General features: G+C 41.2%; 1 protein-coding gene across 1 annotated transcript in view; it reads right to left on the bottom strand.

Annotated features, from left to right (window-relative positions):
• Positions 1-12,292: 12,292 nt before the first annotated feature.
• Positions 12,293-20,207, bottom strand: part of LOC126278548 (protein cornichon homolog 4-like) — an 80,012-nt gene continuing 72,097 nt past the window's right edge. Inside the window, exons 4-5 of the mRNA XM_049978730.1 lie at positions 19,972-20,112; positions 12,293-12,686 (exon numbers count right to left, since the gene is read on the bottom strand). Of these exons, the coding sequence (XP_049834687.1) occupies positions 12,617-12,686; positions 19,972-20,112 (211 nt within the window). The 3' untranslated portion in view covers positions 12,293-12,616. The remainder of the gene's footprint in view (positions 12,687-19,971; positions 20,113-20,207) is intronic.

Below are 20,207 nucleotides of genomic sequence, written 5' to 3'. Positions count from 1 at the left end.
TATCAGTATAAAGATGGCCGCCCCACTTGTGACTTGTACCAGGGAAGAACAGCATTCTGTTTTCACATAGTGAAGGTGTGAAACCTATTAAAATTCATCAACGAATGAAGGTTCAGTACACTGATGCATGTTTGTCACAGCAGCAAGTCTACGAATGGAGGAGGAAGTTCGCAAATTGTGTGAGTGCAGTGGAAGATGCTCCTCATCCAGGTCAGGCACAACGAGTTGTGACTCCACAGAACATTGCAGCAGTTGAAGCCATAGTGAAGTACCGAGTGACACTGGGTGACATTGCAGCATGTTTACAGATTAGTCATGGGTCAGTACACCACATTGTGCACGATGTGCTCCAGTTTCATACAGTGTCTGCAAGATGGGTGCCACGGCAGCTGACTCTTGAAATGAGAGAACGACGTGTTGATGCTTTTGAAGAACTTCATTGGCACTTTGAACGAGAAGGTGATGGCTTCCTTGCAAGAATCGTTACTGGGGACAAAACCTGGGTTCACTCCCACCAACTGGAAATGAAGAGAGCGAGCAAGGAATGGCGCCATTCCTCATCACCAAGTGATTTCCATATGTTTGGACCACTGAAAGACGCAATGGGAGGAAAGAAGTTCCATTCTGATGAAGAGGTACGCCATGTGGTGCATGAGTGGTTGCGTGGACTACCAAAAGAATTTTTTAAAAAGGAATTTACACACTTTGTAATCGTTGGAGGACTTGCATTGAGCATGAGGGAGATTATGTTGAAAAGTGATACAGCTTTGTACCACTTCTACACAATAAATAATATTTTTTAAAAATATTTAAGGTTTTCATTTGACTCACCCTTGTAAATTAATGGCAGAGTAACTACCACAAGCCCCACTGAAATGCGTGGTGGCCCCAGTATTTTAGAGGCAGAGGTAGAATGAGACAGTAAAGTTTCGACACCTCTGCCTCGACCACTAAGCACGGAACTACCCCACAAGGGTTTATTGGTGTTAAAATCTCCCAAAAGTAGAAAAGGTTTAGGGAGTTTATCAATCAGCACAGTTAATACATTCAGGGATACTGCACCATCTGGAGGAACATATACATTACAGAGAGTTATTTCCTGTGACATCCTTATTCTGACAGCCACAGCTTCAAGAGGGGTTTGGAGGGTCACAGGTTCACTACAGACAGTTCAGGACACAGGTGCAAAGTCCACCTGGCACTCTTATTATAGTCACTATGGTTCCTGTAATACACCTTATAGCTGCAGAGGGCAGGGCCCCCTCATTGCCGGGAACCAGGTTTCCTGGAGGGCAATACAGAAAGCGGGTGTAAAGCTTAACAGTTGCCATAGCTCAGCCAGGCGGTGGAAAAAATCGCCACAATTCCACTGGAGGATGATGTCATCGTGAGACTGGGAAGGCATGGAACATTGAAAGAGGCAGTTTACACCTCAGGGTCACCTGCTGATACTGACTTTTTGCCTGAGCAGTCTATATCCATTGTGTCTGAGGGTCTAGCGAGATCTTGGTCTTCAGCAGATGCCAGAATCTCCACATCATCGGCAGACGCAGAGCTTGTAGGTAGCGATGGTGTGGGTGCCACCGCAATTCCCTTGGTCTTGGAGACCTTCTTTTTGGATTTCTCTTGCTACTCCTGGGGTTTCTCTGGCTGGGAGGACTTCACTGATTCAGTCTCCGGGACTGAGGATGAATGTGAAGCCTTTTGGACTCTGCAGCCACTTGTGGGTGTCATCTTTCCCACTAGCAGAAACCTGGGAAGGGAGTGACCCAAAGGATCCCTTCCTAGTGAAAGGAGCTGAAGAAGACTTACGCTTCTCCAGCTCAGAAGTGGTGACTGCTATCCCCAACGGTTAGGGAGGTGTTGCTCCCAAATTAGGTGGTGCAGGAGCAACATGGAGGGTAGTGCCCCCCCCCCCCCCCCCCACCATCAAGGGGGTAGGTCTAGTCTCGTGGTTCTGAGAGGCAACAGGAATGCGAGGAACTGTAGGGGTGACAACTGTTTCTGGCAGCAGCGACATAAGAGGAGGTCATAGCCACAGGATGTAGGTGCCCAAATTTCCTCTTAGCCTCAATGTAGGTCAGTCGGTCCAGGGTCTTATGTTCCATGATTTTCTTCTCTTTCTGCAAAATCCTGCAGTCTGGCAAGCAAGGAAAATGATGCTCTCTGCAGTTGTCACTGATGGGAGGTGGGGCCCATGGAGTATCGAGATGTGATTGACGTTCACATGTAACGCTGGAAGTACAGCAGGAAGACATATGGCCGAACTTCCAGCACTTAAAAGCACTGCATTGGGGGAGGTATATATGCCTTGACATCACAGCAGTAGACCATCACCTTGACCTTCTCAGGCAATATGTCATCCTCAAGGCCAAAATGAAGGCACCAGTGGCAACCTGATTATACCTCGGACACCGATGGACGCACCAGACAAAATAAACACTTTGCCACTCTAAATTGGTGCGCAGCTCGTTGTCACACTGCAAAAGAAGGTCCCTGTACCCTGTACCATATTTAAGCTCTTACGGGGCGCGATGGGAACAGAAACATCTTCCAACTTGTCACAAGTGAGTAATATCCATGACTGGGAAGAGGATGTTGTTTTTATCAAGAATGACCCAGAGCACATTTTGGACAAGCCGTCCACGTCCTCAAACTTGTCCTTCAAATGTTCCACAAAAAACTAAGGCTTCATAGACATGAAAGATTCCCCATCGACTCTCATACATACGAGGTACCAGGGCGAATAAGCTTCACTGCCATCCTTAGCCTGGCGTTCCTCCCATGGTGTGGTCAGGGAGGGGAACGATTTGGGGTCATATTTCTTAGCACTGAAGTTAGACTTTGTCTGCTTAGACCACCAGCAAGAGGTGACATACTATGCTTCATGACGTGTCATCCACCCTGATGCCATACACTCCGAACAGGGGCTCTCCCCACAGGCACCACCCAGCCGCAGCAAAGACCGCCTCGCAGGATGGCCATTGCCGGGAATCCTGATGCCCCAGCATGACGGGCATCTGCTCCTTGACATATGTGGGGAGTTAACAGCACAGGCATCAGTGGAGTGATCCCCGTGTAGCCATGGGGCTACAACCAACAGGGTACATGGCGGCCCCACCACAACAGACTGGCTACTATGCTGGATATGAGGTGCAAAGAATTCCGTGGTCATCGTCAGCACAGAAGTGACACTGCATAGTCCATGGTGGAAAATGCACCCATGAAGGTGTCCTCGTCCAAGAGATGGAGAATCGGTGGGACGGCAATGTGACAATGAGAAAGTAGACTGAAGATCTCAATGCACGATGCACCACCTAAGGCACCCTTCCCCAATTGGCTTGCTCTTCAGGAAAATTTTGGGAAATGGAGGTCAAACCCTACAGGGGACCATCACATAAAGGTCGAAAGGGGTGAGACTCCTTTTAGTCACCTCTTATGACAGGCAGGAGTACCTCGGGCCTATTCTAATACCCGGGCCCGGAGGGGCGTCTGCAAGAGGACTCTTACTGTGAGCTTGCACCACAACACATGGACCCTATTGAAGTTAAGTAAATGTTCACGTAAATAATAAACCACATTAATCCACAACTGCACTTGTGTTATAGAAATAGGATACCGGCCACCCATAACAACATCCTCTCTCTTGCGTCCTTGTGGTACAAGACTAAAGTGACAATAAGGATTCAACAGTGGAAAATGAGGATAATTCAGTGGCGATCGAAGATAATCAACTTGGTTAAAGTTTTTGCTTGCTTCTCTTGTGTTTTAGCTTGCAGGTGTGGTCATGTTCAAGTGTTTCTATTTGCTGATTTGCTGTTGTGTTCTTACTTGTATTCCAGGAAGGGACCTGCAGAATTAATGAAATGTGTAAACCATGAATTCCCCACCCCCTGCCCCTGTGCCACAGGCGCAGATGGCCAATGTGATGGATCCAACAAAAGTTTTTCAGTTTCAGAACCAACGAATTGCTTTGCTGATGATGGTACAACTACTGGCTGCACAAGCAGTGTTGGCCACACAACAACAACCGCCAAACCAACCAGCCCAAATGCTGCCAACTAATATACCAACATTCTTGCAATTTAAGGACACATAAGAGTAATGGGTTGATTACCTGACTCAGTTCTAAGCACAACGTGAAGTTCATCATGTTCAAGGTCCTGTAAAATTACAATACTTTCTTTTGATTGCAAGGTCCCCAGTGTTCAGGTTAATACAAGAACTATTCCCAACTGCTTCTCCCAACGAACTCAGCTATGATCAAGTAATTGCTGCATTAACTCAATATTATGACCAGCAAGTCCAAGTAGCTGCAGCTAGATATCAGTCCTTTCGCTTCCAGGAAAAGCTGAAACAGACATGCCGCCAATGATACACAGAATTAACGGGCACAACTAGGAAGTGTAAATATAAGTGTAGTTGTGGCAACTTCTGATTTAATGATACGTGATGCAAATAAAATTCAATGTCCTAGACAGTAGAACACAGCAACAGATCTTAAAGTACTCTGATCCATCACTTCCCCAAGTATTGCAAATCTCAGAGCAATATGATTCGGTGCCATATCGGCCAATAAGTTTGACTAGGCCCCGATTTGTTGGGTCAAGTTGCCCCTTGCCCGCGACTGCCCCAAGCAGCCACACAAAGAGTGCATACAGACATGCGACAGCCACATACTCATGTAAACAGGCCTGTGAATTTAGTGAAGTCTTGCCCTATATGTTTTGCTCACCATAAAAAGACAGAATTGCCCATCATGTAATGCAGTGTGTTACACGCGTGGAAAAAAAGGCCATGTCCAAGCAGTTTGTTTGTAATGGCACAAAAACGTCAATTTTGCCTGCCCCCAGAAATAATTTGTTTGGACTTAGTACCCACAACAATGTACTTTCAGTGACTGCTGTTAATCCAAAAGACAGTGTAGCTAGTTTGCTTGAAGAATTTCCTGAACTATTTTTGGAAGGCTTGGGAAAAGGTAGTAACTTTGTAGTGTATGTTACATTGAAAGATAATCCACAGCCTAAATTTTTCCAGGCCCACCCTATTTCAATTGCTTTGAGGGACAAAGTGTCAAGTGAATTGAAAGAATTGCAAGAAAATGGTGTGATTGCTGCCATTCAAGCTAGTCAATAAGTGAGTCTTCTCACTTTGTTGCCTGAGCCTTCTGGTCGCATCCACATTTGTGTGGACTTCAAGTCTACAGTCAATCCGCAGACAGCAGTTGACACTTACCCATTACCTCGCGTTGAGGACCTCAAGAACAGACTTGGTGCAGGACGTTACTTTTGTAAGATGGACTTGCGTGGTGCCTACTTGCAAATTCCATTGGATAAAGAGTCATAGAAAGTCTTTTTGTAAATACACATCTGTTCAAGTATTTGCATTTGCCCTTCGGCAGTACTTCCGCACCCACCATTTCTCAACATTACTTGGAACAGCTGACTGCAAAAGTGCCATTTTGTTCACACTACTTTAGGTAACACACCAGAGAAACACGTTGCCAATTTGCGTACTCTTTCTCAAGTGTTGTCAGAAGCAGCACTCAAGTGTCACTGAGAAGAGTGTGACTTCTTTCAAACTGAACTACAGTACTTAGTTCATGTGCTGAACAGTCAGGGTGTGCACCCACTCCAATCTCATCTGCTTGCAATCCTTGACCTGGCTGTTCCTCACAATGTGTCTGAACTGCAGTCAGTGCTCGGCAAGATGATATACTACATTCGGTTCATATTGAATGCCGCCCAGATCGCGGCTCCATTGCATCGCTTGTGTCGGAAAAATGTATCTTTTGTGTTGACTAAAGACTGTCAATATGCATTTCAGAAATTCAAAAATGCTTTGCTTGGAGTCAGATGTTTAGTGCATCTCGATCCTGCCAAGCCAGTAGTTATGTAACTCAATGCTTCTTCCTACGGAATTGGCACTGTGCTTTTGCACAGAACTGGTGCACAAGACAGACCTACTGCTTTTGCCTCAATGTTGTTAACTCAAATTCAGTACAGTTATTCTCATATATAAAAAGAGGCTCTCACTACTGTGTATGGTGTAGCAAAATTCCATCACTACCTATTTGGTCGCAAGTTCTGTTTAGTGTCAGATAACAAGTCTTTGCAGACCTTGTTTCACCCATCGACACCGGTTCATACATGCACTGCTCAAAAATTGCAACATTGGACTTTATTGCTATCACAGTATTAATATGCAATTGTGTACAGACCTATGGCAAAGCATGGCAATGCAGACACTCGGTTTTGCCTTAGACTGGCCCACAGTCTGATTTTGATGCATTTGCACCACCTTGTTGACAATTTGATGCGCAAGACTCTGAAGTGCTTGAATCTTTTCTCTTGCACTATAGGAAAATTTCACAGGCCATAGAAGCAGACCCAAATCTGAAGATTTTGTTGCATTACATTCGCACATCTTGGCCTCGTTCATTGAACAGTATCCAGAACCCAGCTGTCTGCCGATATTTTCCATGTCGGCATAAACTTTCAGTTCAACAGGGTGAGATTCCAGTTCAAAATTACAGTGGACAATTGAGTGTGCTTATTCCCAAAGTGTTGCAAAAGGAAGTGTTGTGATTGCTCCATCAAGGACATTGGGAAATTGTTCACACTAAACAGTTAGCATGACGGCACTGTACTTGGCAGGACACTGATGCCCACATTGAACAAATGACGCCACAGTGTCGTGAATGCACAGAAAACCAATCCAATCCACTCCACCACAGACATTCTCAGCTTGGCCTAAGACTCAATCACTATGGCAATGAGTGCACATTGACTTTGCGGGACTGTTTTGGAATACTCATTCGCACATAGTGGTAAGACTCTTTTAGCAAGTTCACATTTGCAGTGTCTATGGCTTCGCCACATCTCATTGCACCATTTGAGCGTTGTCCTCCATATTTTGCATACAAGGTTTGCAAAAAGTAGTTGTGCTAGACACTGGACCACAATACACTTCACAGTTTGAAGTTTTGTCAACGAAATGGCATTCGACATAACACAAATGCTCCGTTTCACCCCAAGTCCAACGCAGAAACTGAACGCTTCACACACAGTTTTAAACAACAGATGGCCAAGCTTTGCACCATCCACTTCCGGGAACGGCACTCCATCTTTTTCTCATTTCCTATCACTCCTACCCACGAGATGGACCATCATCGACAGAACTTCAGCATGGCCGCCGACATCAGACACTGCTACACTTTCTGCATCCACCGAAGCATCTGGCAGCGCCAATGGTCTGCAAGTATCGCTTTTTGCAGTGTGATCTTGTTCTTTTCAGGGTTTATGGCAACCATGTGCACTGGGTATAAGGCGTGATCTAGGAATGCATTCGCTCTTTTATGTAATTGATTGCATGTCCCGGTGCTTTGCAGTGCTGCTGCCAGAACCAAGTTTGTGCCTGTCATTTGTCCCGTGATTCTGCTGCTTTTCTTTCGCCAGATTCGTGGCCTCATGGGACAACATGGCCTATGCAGCAACCCACTGGTGCCACCAGGGCAATACAGGAGGAGCGGATAGACGAAGCGCCCTTGCCCCCACTGTCCCTGCTCATAGTTCCTATGGACGTGGTGGACCCATTGCCACCATCACCATCGCCATTATCATCCCAGGACAAAACCCCAGGCCTGGATGTGTGCCCTGGCAGCAGTTTTCTGGAGAATGTTCCTGCTGCCTCTCAAGCCAGATGGCGGGGTATGGTCGGGAGTGTGCCGTCCTCTACAGTGACAGCTCACATCTCACCTCTACATCCAGCATGAGACCTCCCTCCCTGCTCATTCGCATCTTCCCTACACGACAATGGTACAGCATTTCAGAGGGAGGAATGTACTGGTGTAAGCTGTTGCCAGCACACTGGTTGGCAAAGAGGTGACGCAAAGATGGATAGTAGGTGTCGGATCAAGTGTGCCTATCACGAGAGAGACATACCAACAAGCAATATGCCACCAACACCCTCTTCATAGCATGTATTTAGGCTGCTGCTGCTGACCAGAGGGCCTGATGACTCACTAACTCACACTCCAGTTTGGTGCCCGTCAGCATCTTTGCAGAGCGGCCTCAGTTCACATCGCAGGTTACGGAAGTACATAGTGACCAGATTAGTGCCTATTGCAGGACTAGCAGTGAGACAAAGTTTGTAATAGGATGATTACCAAAATTATCTGGAAGAGGAGTATTATTGATGAGCTTGTACCACAGCACATGGACTCAACTGAAGTTAGGTAAATGTTCATGTAAATAAAGAACCTTATTAATCCATGCGTGCATTTGTGTTGTAGAAATAGGATCCTGGCCACCCACAACAACATCCTCTCTCTTGCGGTATGAAACTCAAAAGCATCGACAACACCAAAAAGAAAACTTGCAGAAGTTAGATGGAAAAACAAGGGCACAAGGAAGGAAACTGAGAAGAAATCTTGGGTAACACATAAAATTTTTCAACTGACAAGAGAATGGAGTACAACAGTTTTCAGGGATAGACAGGAAGAAAGCAATAAAAGCCAATTAGGAAAGAAATAAATAGCAAGTCCAGTGAAGCAAAGGTGAAATGACTGCAGGGAAAATGGAGGAAATCAAGAACAGAAATGGTCATTGGAAGTGGTGATGCAGCATATAAAAATCAAAACAACCTTAAGAGCAAGGACATCAACATTTAAAGTGCAATAGGAGCTCCACTGCTAAACAAAGATGAGAGAGTGCGTAAATGGTAAGATTGCATTGCAAGCCTCTATAAGAGGGGCGGGGGTAGTTGTCCAATGACAAGACACAAGAAGAAGAAGAAGAAGAAGAAGAAGAAGAAGAAGAAATAGGAGTATTAGAGCCAGAGTTTAACAAAGCTTTGAAAGACTTGCAGTCAAATAAGGCAGAAGGGGTAGATCAAATACCTTCAGACTTTATAAAATTTTTGGTGGAAGGCTCAATCAAATGGCTACTTGAATTGGTGTATGGTATCTATGATGTAGAAGATATAGCATCAGACTTCTGTAAAATCATCATCACAATTTGGAAGACAGCAAGGGCTGGCAAGTGCGACAACCACACACAGTCAATATAACAGCTCATGCATCAATTTACTGAAAAGTACAATACACAGAAGAATAAAAAAAAAAAAAAAAAAAAAAAAAAAAAAAAAAAAAAAAAACGAAGATCTGTTGGATGACCATTGGTTTGTCTTTCAGAAACCAAGGAGAAAATTCTGGTGTTGCACTTCATAATGGAAGCTACATTCATAGGATAGTGGGGGAAATTGACAGTTTCAGCACCATCTGACTTCTTGTCAGATCTCTCCCACCCCTCCCAATAACCCCCCCCCCCCCCACACACACACACACACCACTTACCTCTCCCCCATCTTTTCTCCTCACCTAGCCCTCTAGGCCACTTGACCTATAGGAAGGAAATTAAAAAATTGGGGATGGGTAATAGTCCTTTTGGTCACAGATACCTAGCAGGGCCTGCATGGTTTCCAGATTCCATCCCCCCCCCCCCCCCTCCAAGAAACAACAGGTGTGCACCTGGTGTCCAGGATTATTTATTACCCTGCTGTTACCAAATCCCCATCCCTCTGGCTGATAGCACAATTAACAGAAGCCCAAGAGGAACTGTTGTGTGTTAGACCACCAACACTAACTGGAGACCTGTTTGAAATTATCGATAACTAAGATCCTATCGAAATGGAGGATTTAAAATCCTTCCCCCTAAGGGCAATGGATGATAGTGGGATCCAAGATGGTGGTATCTATGATGTTACATACAATCTGGCAGATCAAAGAGGGCAAAACTAGCTCAAATCCCTTGACAGTTCTTGGCAAAGACAAAGGATTCCCCTACACCCAGGACAGTTCTGATGCACGCAAATGATTTCCTCATTGCTCCGTCATATCACTGGACTGACACAGGATGTCCCCACTCTGAAATCCTCAGAACACTTGTGTGAATGAATGACTCTCCCACATCAGTAACAACCAGGTAATATGTTTGGAAACAATGTAGCACAACTAGGCTACACTATTACTGCCGCCTGGCATTGGTTTTAGGAGGTTCGGGATTCAAGTTTCATCACGTTAACATTCTTGAATTTCATTTGCAGTTAATTTAGACATATTTAATGTTTAAAGAATTGCAGACAGCACTGTAATGCAGTTGGGCTACACTAGGGACATGTGCAGAAGTTTACCATTACATTGTGTGGTGAAGAATTGATTATTTTAAACAAATCACACAATATTTAAACCAGTTATACTCATGCTACATAACAATTTGATTGTTGAGGTGTCAGATTCATTTTTTGCAGAAATTGCACTGGTACCTGCTGGTTACATGTTTTAAAACAATGGCCTAGAATGTTTCACGATTACCTCTGCCCCGTCCCCATGTGTGCAGCAGTATGTCAGAGTTGTATTTAATTACCACTGAAGCAGGGTTATTTTATTTAAACGAACTCGCTGCTGGTTATGAGCTCAACCGCACATAACATGCAAGACAACGTATGCCGCAGAACTCAGTTGTCCTTTGCTAAGCAATAGTGTTACAAGTGCTGTGACGCGTCTGCAGCACAACGGAGGGATCCCAGTGGCACCAGCACCAGGCCTGCCCCTCCCCTCACTGAATTTGTGGTAGGCTGTGATCCCTATCCCATCCCACACCACCACCCTGCAGGTGCGTTTCTTGCAGGTGCAAAAGGAACATTTCACATTCCCTGTCAGACATGGTTCCCCTGTGTGACATACAAACACCAAATATTACATGTTTCTCATCTCAAAAATGTTTCTCAAACGTCAGTTTTTCTTATTTGCCATTAAGGCTAGGGCTCAGTTCACATCCGATGTATTTTTAGGTCAAACACTGGTATGTGCAGAATGGAACAAACATGCACAAACAATTAGTGACTTCGAGCCATAGTGCCAACATCCTGGGAGCTATGAGGCAGCTAGCTCAACCATTGTATGGAGGGAACAAATGTCAACAGTCATGCTGCACTGTTCCACAAGTCGCCTTGTCTTGTTGGAGTGTGCTCGCACATAAAGAGGTTGGACTTTATTTACAACAGCACAATTGCACAGTCATGTTCAATTTTCATCATGAATTTTAAAACACCTAATATGCACAACATTAAAAAATGACACACACTTACTTCATTCCATTAAGAGTATATCCCATTGTCTATATGCATTGTATAGTAACTTCCCAGTTGGTCATTTAAGTGAACAATAATTATACATTTCCTGGCATGCTTCATGTCTTAAATAATATGAATGATATCCTAAGACAAAGTTGACATCTGCACTGGTCCAACACTGTTCTGTAGGGGACAGATCACGGGAACTTTGTGACCAAAGGAGTACATCAACATCATGCACACAGTTCACACACACTGATCATGTATGGATGAGCACTGTCATGTGAAAAATGGCATTATCGTACAGTCGTACGAGAGATAACACACACACTGTCATGCTGCCGTAATTCCCTCAATGACTATCAGTCGTGATCTGAAGTCATACTCAGTGGCTCCCTATGCCACAATGTTAGGAGTAACGTGGTTTTGCTTCTCCAAAAGATTGGAACAGTGGTAACTCCCCCCAAGGGTGTCATCTCAGGTAGTGCAGAACCACTGTTCATCACTGCACAAAACATGATGCTATTCATCAGCATTCCATACTTCCCAGTCACAGCAACACTCTAAATGCAACTATTCATGTCATGTTATTAATCACAGCACACGTGTGGGATGGTAAGTCACAAGTCCAACTGTTGCTAGTTTCAGGCCAATGGTGTGGGGTTATACAGAATGTTGCAGGAATTCCATTACTTGTTTTCAGGTGCTGGGCACAGAAGTAAAAGTGATACAACTGCTCGGTGCACAGTACAGCGATCCTCCCTTGGAGTGGTCAGATGTGGTCGAGCAGTACCCTGACGATGCCTGCCCTCACATTGCCATGCAGCCCAACAATGAACCATTGTCACATCTGAATGCTGACTCAATGAACTGGCCAAATGGAGACCCACAACAAGTCCCATTTCAAACTTAGTCAGGTGCTGATAACGTTGTTTCACACCAGAATGATTCATCTACATTTCCTTCACAGTGATCACTCACAATCTAAAGCTGTTTACACCCCTTATATACCATGCCACTCTTGGCAAGACACTAAATACAGGCAGTGTATTTTATAGTTTTAATTTAATTTTTATGTTACAATGAATTACCTTCAGGATAACACACTATAATCATTATGGAATCAAAAAACAACGTTTTAGAATGAGTAAAATACTGATGAAAAAATGAATCATTTTATTGACAATTACAAAGAAAATTTTTGTACAGTTTCTGACAATGTTGGTAATGAGATTTCTCAAAACTATAAGAAATATGCAAAATGCATATTTATATAGTAACAATGCATGAAAAATCTAAATTCATACACATTCAGTTCTTATTCTTTTTAAGTGGACAGCTTTGTTCTTTCTGGCTAACAGTCTTTTGAGTCTTGGAATCACACACATCCAACATTTGAAAGCAACACTTTAGTTGCACAAGCTGCAAATATGAACTTCACTAAACAAAATAAATAAAGTCAGTCTCCGTAAAAAAGTAGTCTTCACATTTCTGACAGAGTATCCTCATCCGGCCTTTTAAACGGGCTTGCTTTCAGCAGGGAGATAATCAGACTGCAAGAAAAAAATAAATGCACCAATAAATATAAATTTAAGAATTTTTTGTGGCACAACAGATGCTACACTCATAAAAAATCAACTTTGAAACTCACAAATCATATTCCTGCAGGATGGTGGAAACACAGTTTATTCTTAACTGAAATGATGTATACAATCTATAGTGCTGTGGAATCACAGCCAAAACGTTATCAATTTCATGCCCAACTGTGGTGGATCATGTACTAATTACAAGAAGTGAACTGTTTATAATGTGGCAGTCTCACAATAAGAGTTTTTTTGATGAACTGTTCTGGTAGTGTAGTGACATTTTTAAACACAATTTAACCAATATCTCCACACAGGGACTGAATATAATATTGGATTAAACAGTTTCATAAAGCAAGATTAGCACAATGGACTCACATTCAGCACAATTTATTTCCTCAACTGGCCATTCAGACTTAGGTTTCCCATGATGTCCCTAAACTGCATGAGGCAAATTCTAGGATAGTTTCATTAAAAAGGACATGAACGGTTTACTTCTCCATCTACTCCCCAATCAAAGTTTTTGCTGCTTGTCAAATGTCATCATTATCAGTTGGATGCTGAACTCTTTACCTTCCTTGTTTCTGCCTTTCTTTCTCTTCTCTCTATCAACACTTCAATCCAATGGACATTTGTATCCAACAAATCACAAACTTGGTTGCTCACAAACTACAAGGCAGACAGTAGAAAGGTATGAACTGTGCATGTATTGTGTTCAAACCCTTTTGTGTGTCTATTCTGCTGACACTGCTTGGTGAGTAGATTTTTTTATCTTCCATGAAAGTGACTTGTGTAGACAGACAGCAGTTCACCCAGAATTTGAGACCAACAGGCAAGGCAGAATTTGCTATCTCATGAAATTAAATGGAGAACCCGTTACAAGAAGATAGATTTGCTGTCTGGTCAGTGCTCAGCTATGATGCAACTCAATGGGAACATCAATTACAACAATCTTCAGATGTGGAATACAGAAAACTTACATGCCAATATGAAATCTAAATTCACTCACCAAAACTGAATATGTCTGAATGCCCTACTTTCCTTTAGAGTCCTCACCAGTCTCGACATGTTAACAGAATGAGTTATGTCAAGATAAGGATGGTTCTTCAACAGGAAGACACTTCTCTTCATTTCTATTGAGATGTTGCTTTGGTCTCTGCAGTCATCTGATTTAACATCCAGCAGTTTTGTTAACATATGTCAAGGACATTGTGTGTGTGTTGACCTTTTGCAACAACAACTAGACAATTCAGAGAACAATCTCTGTTGTGCAGAGCAGTGGATAATTGAAAACAAGTGAATATGCCTCTAAGATGAAATGGGCTATTGAGGAGATATATGCTACATAATGCACAGTGCTGATATGCAACATTTGTAACATCCAGTTGTTGAGCAACAGTGTTTCTCATCATGAGTACAAATTATACAGACTTGTATGAAACTCAAGTAAAAATAAACTTATGAAGTTGGATACCATTCTCAATAGCATACGTCATTTCAATGAAGAATTAATGTTTTTTTCCATAATAATTTTTGGATAGACCTGTACACATAACTCTTTTTATTTATATTTGATCTTCACAATATTCAGACTCACTTATTCACTGAAATGACAATTCAGCAGGTAACTTGTTTCACATTTCATAGAGTTCTCATTCAGCTCCTGATATTTACTGGTGTATTTGTTTCTTTCTTTTGATTTTCCTTACAGTTGTATAACTAGCATTTATTACTGTCACCTGCTCTAAAAATATTTGATTTTTGAATGATTTAAGATCAGCAGAAACATTTTAATGCATGTAGCATTTGCGTGTTGCACACTTTTGTTTTTCCTATCAAAAGATATACAGAAAGTGAGGAGACCTTAAATACATCAAAAGGGCTATTGTGGTATCTTTGGGTGATAATCCTAAATAAATTCATTTTTTATTTACCACATAACGAATTATGCAACTGGCATCCAGACTTACACTAAGGTGACCAAAGTCCTGGGGTAGTGATATCCACATGTACAGATGGCAGTGATGCCATGTACACAATGTATAAACAGGTAGTGCATTGGTGGAGCTTTCATTTGTATTCAGTTGATTCATGTGAAAAGATTTCCGACACGTTTATGGCCACACAGCACGGAACATTCCATTTCAGAAATCATTAGGGAATTCAATATTCTGAGTGCCGAGTGTGTGCAGAGAATACCACATTTCAGGCACCATCTCTCACCACAGACGTCGCACTTAACGACTGAGAGCAATGGTATTTGCGAAGAGATGTCAGTGCTAATGGACAAGCAACACTGCGTGAAATAACTTCAGAAATAAATGTGGGGACATATGACAAATATATCCATTAGGACAGTGCAGTGAAATTCAGCATTAATGGGCTATAGCAGCAAATGACCAACGCGGGTGTATTTGCTAACAGCACGACACTGCCTGCATCATCTCTCCACGGCTTTTGACCAAATCGACTCGACCCTGGACGACCAGAAAATTTTGGTCTGGTCAGACAAGTCCTTATTTCAGTTATTAAGAGCTAATGGTAGGATTTGCCTGTGGCACACACCCCATGAGGCCGTGAACCCAAGTTGTCAACAAGGCAAAGTGCATGTTGCTGGTGGCTCCATAATGGTGTGGGCTGTGTTTACATGGAATGAAGTGGGTCCTCTGGGCCAACTGAACTAATCACTGACTTGATACGGTTATGTTCAGTTACTTGGAGACCATTTGCAGCCAAACAATGATGAGATTTACATGTGGCAATGCATTATGTCACAGGGCCACAATTGTTCACGATTGGTTTGAAGAACATTCTGGACAATTTGAACAAATGATTTTGCCACCCAGATCACAGGACACAAATCCCATCAAACATTTATGGGACGCAATAGGAGATTAGTTTGTGCACAAAATCCTGCATCAGCAACACTTTCGGAATCATGGACACTTATAGAGGGCGCATGGCTCAATACTTCTCAGGGGACTTCCACTGCTGCACTAAGCCAACCAAAAAGAGCTCCGATATGATAGGTCACTTCTGTCACTTCAGTGTATACTGCAGTAGACTACACTGTAGTTCTGGTTTTAGTTACATAATGAATTTCTTGGTGATACTGTATTTTGATATATAGGAAGTGTGCAGTTCATGACACATACATGGTCATATATTGTGTGTGACAATGGCACTATGTTTCATGCTAATTACCATATGAAATATTTTATATCATTTCCCAAATGGTATCAAATGATGTTTAGTGCAAATTATATACATTATTACACTTAAGTGGAATTCTTTGGGCATATTCTGACTAACAAAGCAAGGTATTGTTTCTCATTCCTCCTAGAACTGTAGTGGTATGTCATCATGTATTCACAAGTTCACTTTTTTATACCATAAATGGTTATTGTAACTAAATTAAATCAAGTGATGATGAATGAATTATATTAGACAATGAAACACTAAAAGTAGTACATGAGCTTTGCTATCTAGGCAACAAAATACTTCAGACTCCAGTTTCATTGTTTTGTTGACAGGGAAAAAGCAGCTTTATTTAAATTCCTTAAAGCATTTATTAATGGTTCTGTCAACAGTTGGAATATTTATTAGATGACTAGTTTCCAACCCTTACAGGTTGATTTTCAAGCCTGGCCTACTAAAGCTACACTGATAGTGCCTGATCTTAATAATAAACACTGAGCAGCAACACACGCTCTATAAATGTCTAGAGGATGGATGCCACAATCCACACATGCTTGTTACCAATACAAGTTTGATTTTGACTTGGTAACAAGCATGTGTGGATTGTGGCATTCATCCTGCAATCATTTACAATACATGCATTGCCACTCAATGTTTATTATTAACATCAGGCACTGTCAGTGCAGCCTCAGTAGGCCAGACTTGAAAATGAACCTATTAGGTTTCTAAACTAATCACCTACTAAATATTCCAACTGTTGACAGAAACATTAATAAATGCTTTAAGGAAACTCACTGATGATGGTTGATGTTGAGAGGATATAAAATGCAGACAGGCTACAGCAAGAAAAGCACTTATGAAAGAGAAGAATTTGTTAACATCGAATATAAATTTAAGTGTGACACAGTGTTTTCTGAAGATCTTTGTCTGGAGTGTACAGAAGTGAAATGTGGATGATAAGCAGCTGATACAAGAGGAAAATATTAGCTTCTGAAATGGAAGGATGCTGGAGATGAGACGTGTAGACTGTGTAACTAAAGAGGAGATATTGAATTGATTGAGAAAGAAAGAAATTTATCACACAACTTGACCCCAAAAAAAGTATCTTTTAATAGGACACATCCTGTGGCATCAAGAAATTGTAAATTTGGTACTGGAAAGAAATGTGGAGGGCAAAAATTGCAGAGGAAGACTTACAAATGGATACAGTAAATATGTTCAAATGAATGTAGGTTGTAGTACTTATTTGTATAGAAAGGATAAGATTATCCATCTTTATCTCTGTTATGGCACAATTTTCTTGCATGGCAAGAAAAGAAAATAGTACTTAAGTCAGGATTTCTTTGGAACAGACAATGAATTCAAATCAAGAGCAGCTCTGAACATGAGTAAATCAGAAGTAGATACCTTTGGTGTTGTAAAGCAATTTAAATCACTTAATAAAGGCAAGTCTTCTGGTCCAGATTGTACACCAATCAGATTCCTATCATGGTTTGCTGATAAAACAGCTCAATACTTAGCAATCACAACCACTCATGCAACAACTACAAATGATCTGTATTTAAGGAGTGAAAGTTGTAGGCATAATACTCATACACAATAATGGAAATAGAAGTAATCTGCTCAATTACAGACAGTATCACTGACGTCAATTTGCAGTAGGGCTTTGAAACATATACTCTATTCAAATATAATGAATTATCTCAAAGAAACTGATCTGTTGACACACAGTCAGCACTGATCAGAAAATACTATTCTTGTGAAACACAACTAGTTCTTTATTTACACAGAGAGGGGGCCTCAAACTGACTCGACAGTTCTAGATTTCCAGATGTCTTCTGACATCATTCCTCACAAGCAGCTTCTAAACAAATTGCACATTTATGGAGTATCGTGTCAATTGTGTGGCTGGAGAACAGATTTCTTGTTAGAAAAATCACACTTCATAGTGTTGACAGAAACTCATCAAGTAAAACAGAAGTCAGATCTGATCTTTCCCAACGAAGCGTTATATGCCCTCTTCCATTCCTAATTTACATAAATGATTCTGGAAACAACCTGAGCAGCACTCTTAGATCATTTGCCAATGATGCTGTCATTTATCATCCATGAAGTCATCAGAAGGTCAAAACCAATTGCAAAATGATTTAGACAAGATATCTGTATGGCGCAAAAAGTAGCAATTGACTCTAAAGAGTGTGTGATCACCCACATGAATACTAAATGGAATCCATTAAATTTCAGCTATGCAAAAGTCACAGAAATGTTTAGAGTGTAAATTTGACTAAATAGCTAGAGATTACAATTACAAACAACTTAAATTGGAATCACTTAGATAATGTGGCAGAATGTTTAGAAGATGCAACAGGTCTAATGAAGAAACTGCCTACACTATGGCAGTCCGTCCTCTGCTAGAGTATTGCTGTGCTGTGTGGGAATCTTATGAAATTGATTGACGGAGGACATTTAAAAACTTCAATGAAGGGAAGCTCATTTTGCATTAATACATAATGTGGGAGAGATTGTCATCAATATGATAAGTGAGTTGGTGTGGCAATCATCAAAACAAGGGCTTTTGCATTGTGCTGAAATCTTTTCATGAAATTTCAATCGCCTATTTTCTCCTCTAAATGTGAATACATTTTGTTGATGCCTACGTATGTAGGGAGGAACAATGACTGTAATAAAATAAGAGAAATCAGACCTCACAAAGAAAGATTTCAGTATTCATTTTTTCACATGTGCTATTCAAGAGTGGAACATTAAAGAAACAGTCTGAAAGTAGTTGGATGAAACCTCTGCCAAGCAGTGTGAGTTGCAGAGTAGCCATAAAGATGAGTACGTCATATATAAGGTGATTTTAGTTGTTTGGTACTGGTTTCACACTTACATGCAAAATAAACACGTATTGACTGACATGCGATCTGTATTTTGGCATTGTTATTTAGCATGAATCACTGTTAGTCCATCAATTAGTTTTCGCATTTTGTATCAGATATAAACTTTATGTATGCCTGTGTGGCTTTGTTACAAGATTTTCTGTTTTATCCATGTCTGTCGCTAGTATTAGTGTGTGTATGTGTTGTTTTAACTGCCTGGTTGAAATTGGCTAATAGCATATATAAGAGAGATGAGTACCTCCCAACTTATAGTTTGAATAACCTGTTGTTCCTCTTTCTGAATAGCCTGCTGTTCCTCTTTTTCCAAACTTGCCCCACATAATCCTGTCATTAGCGAAGAAGGAACATACAAGGGTCAAAAGTAACGTTTCATAATTTGCTGCTTTAAGTGTTTCTATCTACAACACTAGGAATTTTGTTTACTGGAGCTAGGTACTGGCCATTCTCTCTCCTTATAATCTGACAGTTTCAAGTGAATTTTCCTTTGTCATCAGTTTTCTGACTGGATTGATGCGTCCCGCCTACTGGCACTAAAAGTAGTGTATGCATATTCAGACACAATGAAAGAGCAACAATTCTTATGTTTGCTTTACTTCTTATAATAAAGATTTCGGATGGAATCAACTTTTTTAAAAAAAAACATGTAGCTTTACACTAACATTTTTGTACTTCACAACTGTCTTAAGAAAACAATTTCCGATTTTTGTGTATTCATACTGACCTGAACAGCTTTAGTGCAAACATCTGTGATTTTGTCATAAGGTTTAGCTCTAAAAGGAAATCGTGGTAATTGAAATCTACTTGTCTTTGCTAAATGGAATATAATCCATATATATCCTATTTTCAAAAATGTCAATAATCGGCATTGCAGCCAAAGATGCTGGAGTTGGCGTGTGTGTGTGTGTGTGTGTGTGTGTGTGTGTGTTGATGCGTACTTATTTGGATACTTATGTCAATTGTTTATTATTCATTTTTTATTTTTAAGTATGAGGACTTTCACTTTGTGACATACAGGAGTAAGTTTCCTGCTGGTGGTTGCATTACTTTTAATCACTTGAATTTAATGTGAGTACCAATAAACTATACCATCACATGTAATTTTCCTTTTTTGGGTATATTACTAAGTTGTACTGCTAATGAAATAATGCATTTCTTACCAATATAAATATATAAAAAAGGCCACAAGGAAGTAGCACAGATAAATCATACAGTGCCACATATGCCTCTTTAGCTGACCACGATTATGAATCTCAGTTGGATCGTATACTCCTGTATTTCCAGTTGGCACTTTCATATACCTAAAAATGAACACAAAAATCAATTTGATTGAGGTTATCATTTCAACAAAACAGATTATCATGTTTCACATTTTTTCTAAAAATAAGCCTAATGG

This window comes from Schistocerca gregaria, chromosome 6 (genome assembly GCF_023897955.1).
Source record: "Schistocerca gregaria isolate iqSchGreg1 chromosome 6, iqSchGreg1.2, whole genome shotgun sequence".
In the NCBI taxonomy this organism is placed as follows: Eukaryota; Metazoa; Arthropoda; class Insecta; order Orthoptera; family Acrididae; genus Schistocerca; species Schistocerca gregaria.
The sequence above is the reverse complement of the archived record's forward strand: the minus strand, read 5'-3'. Positions and strand labels throughout refer to the sequence as shown.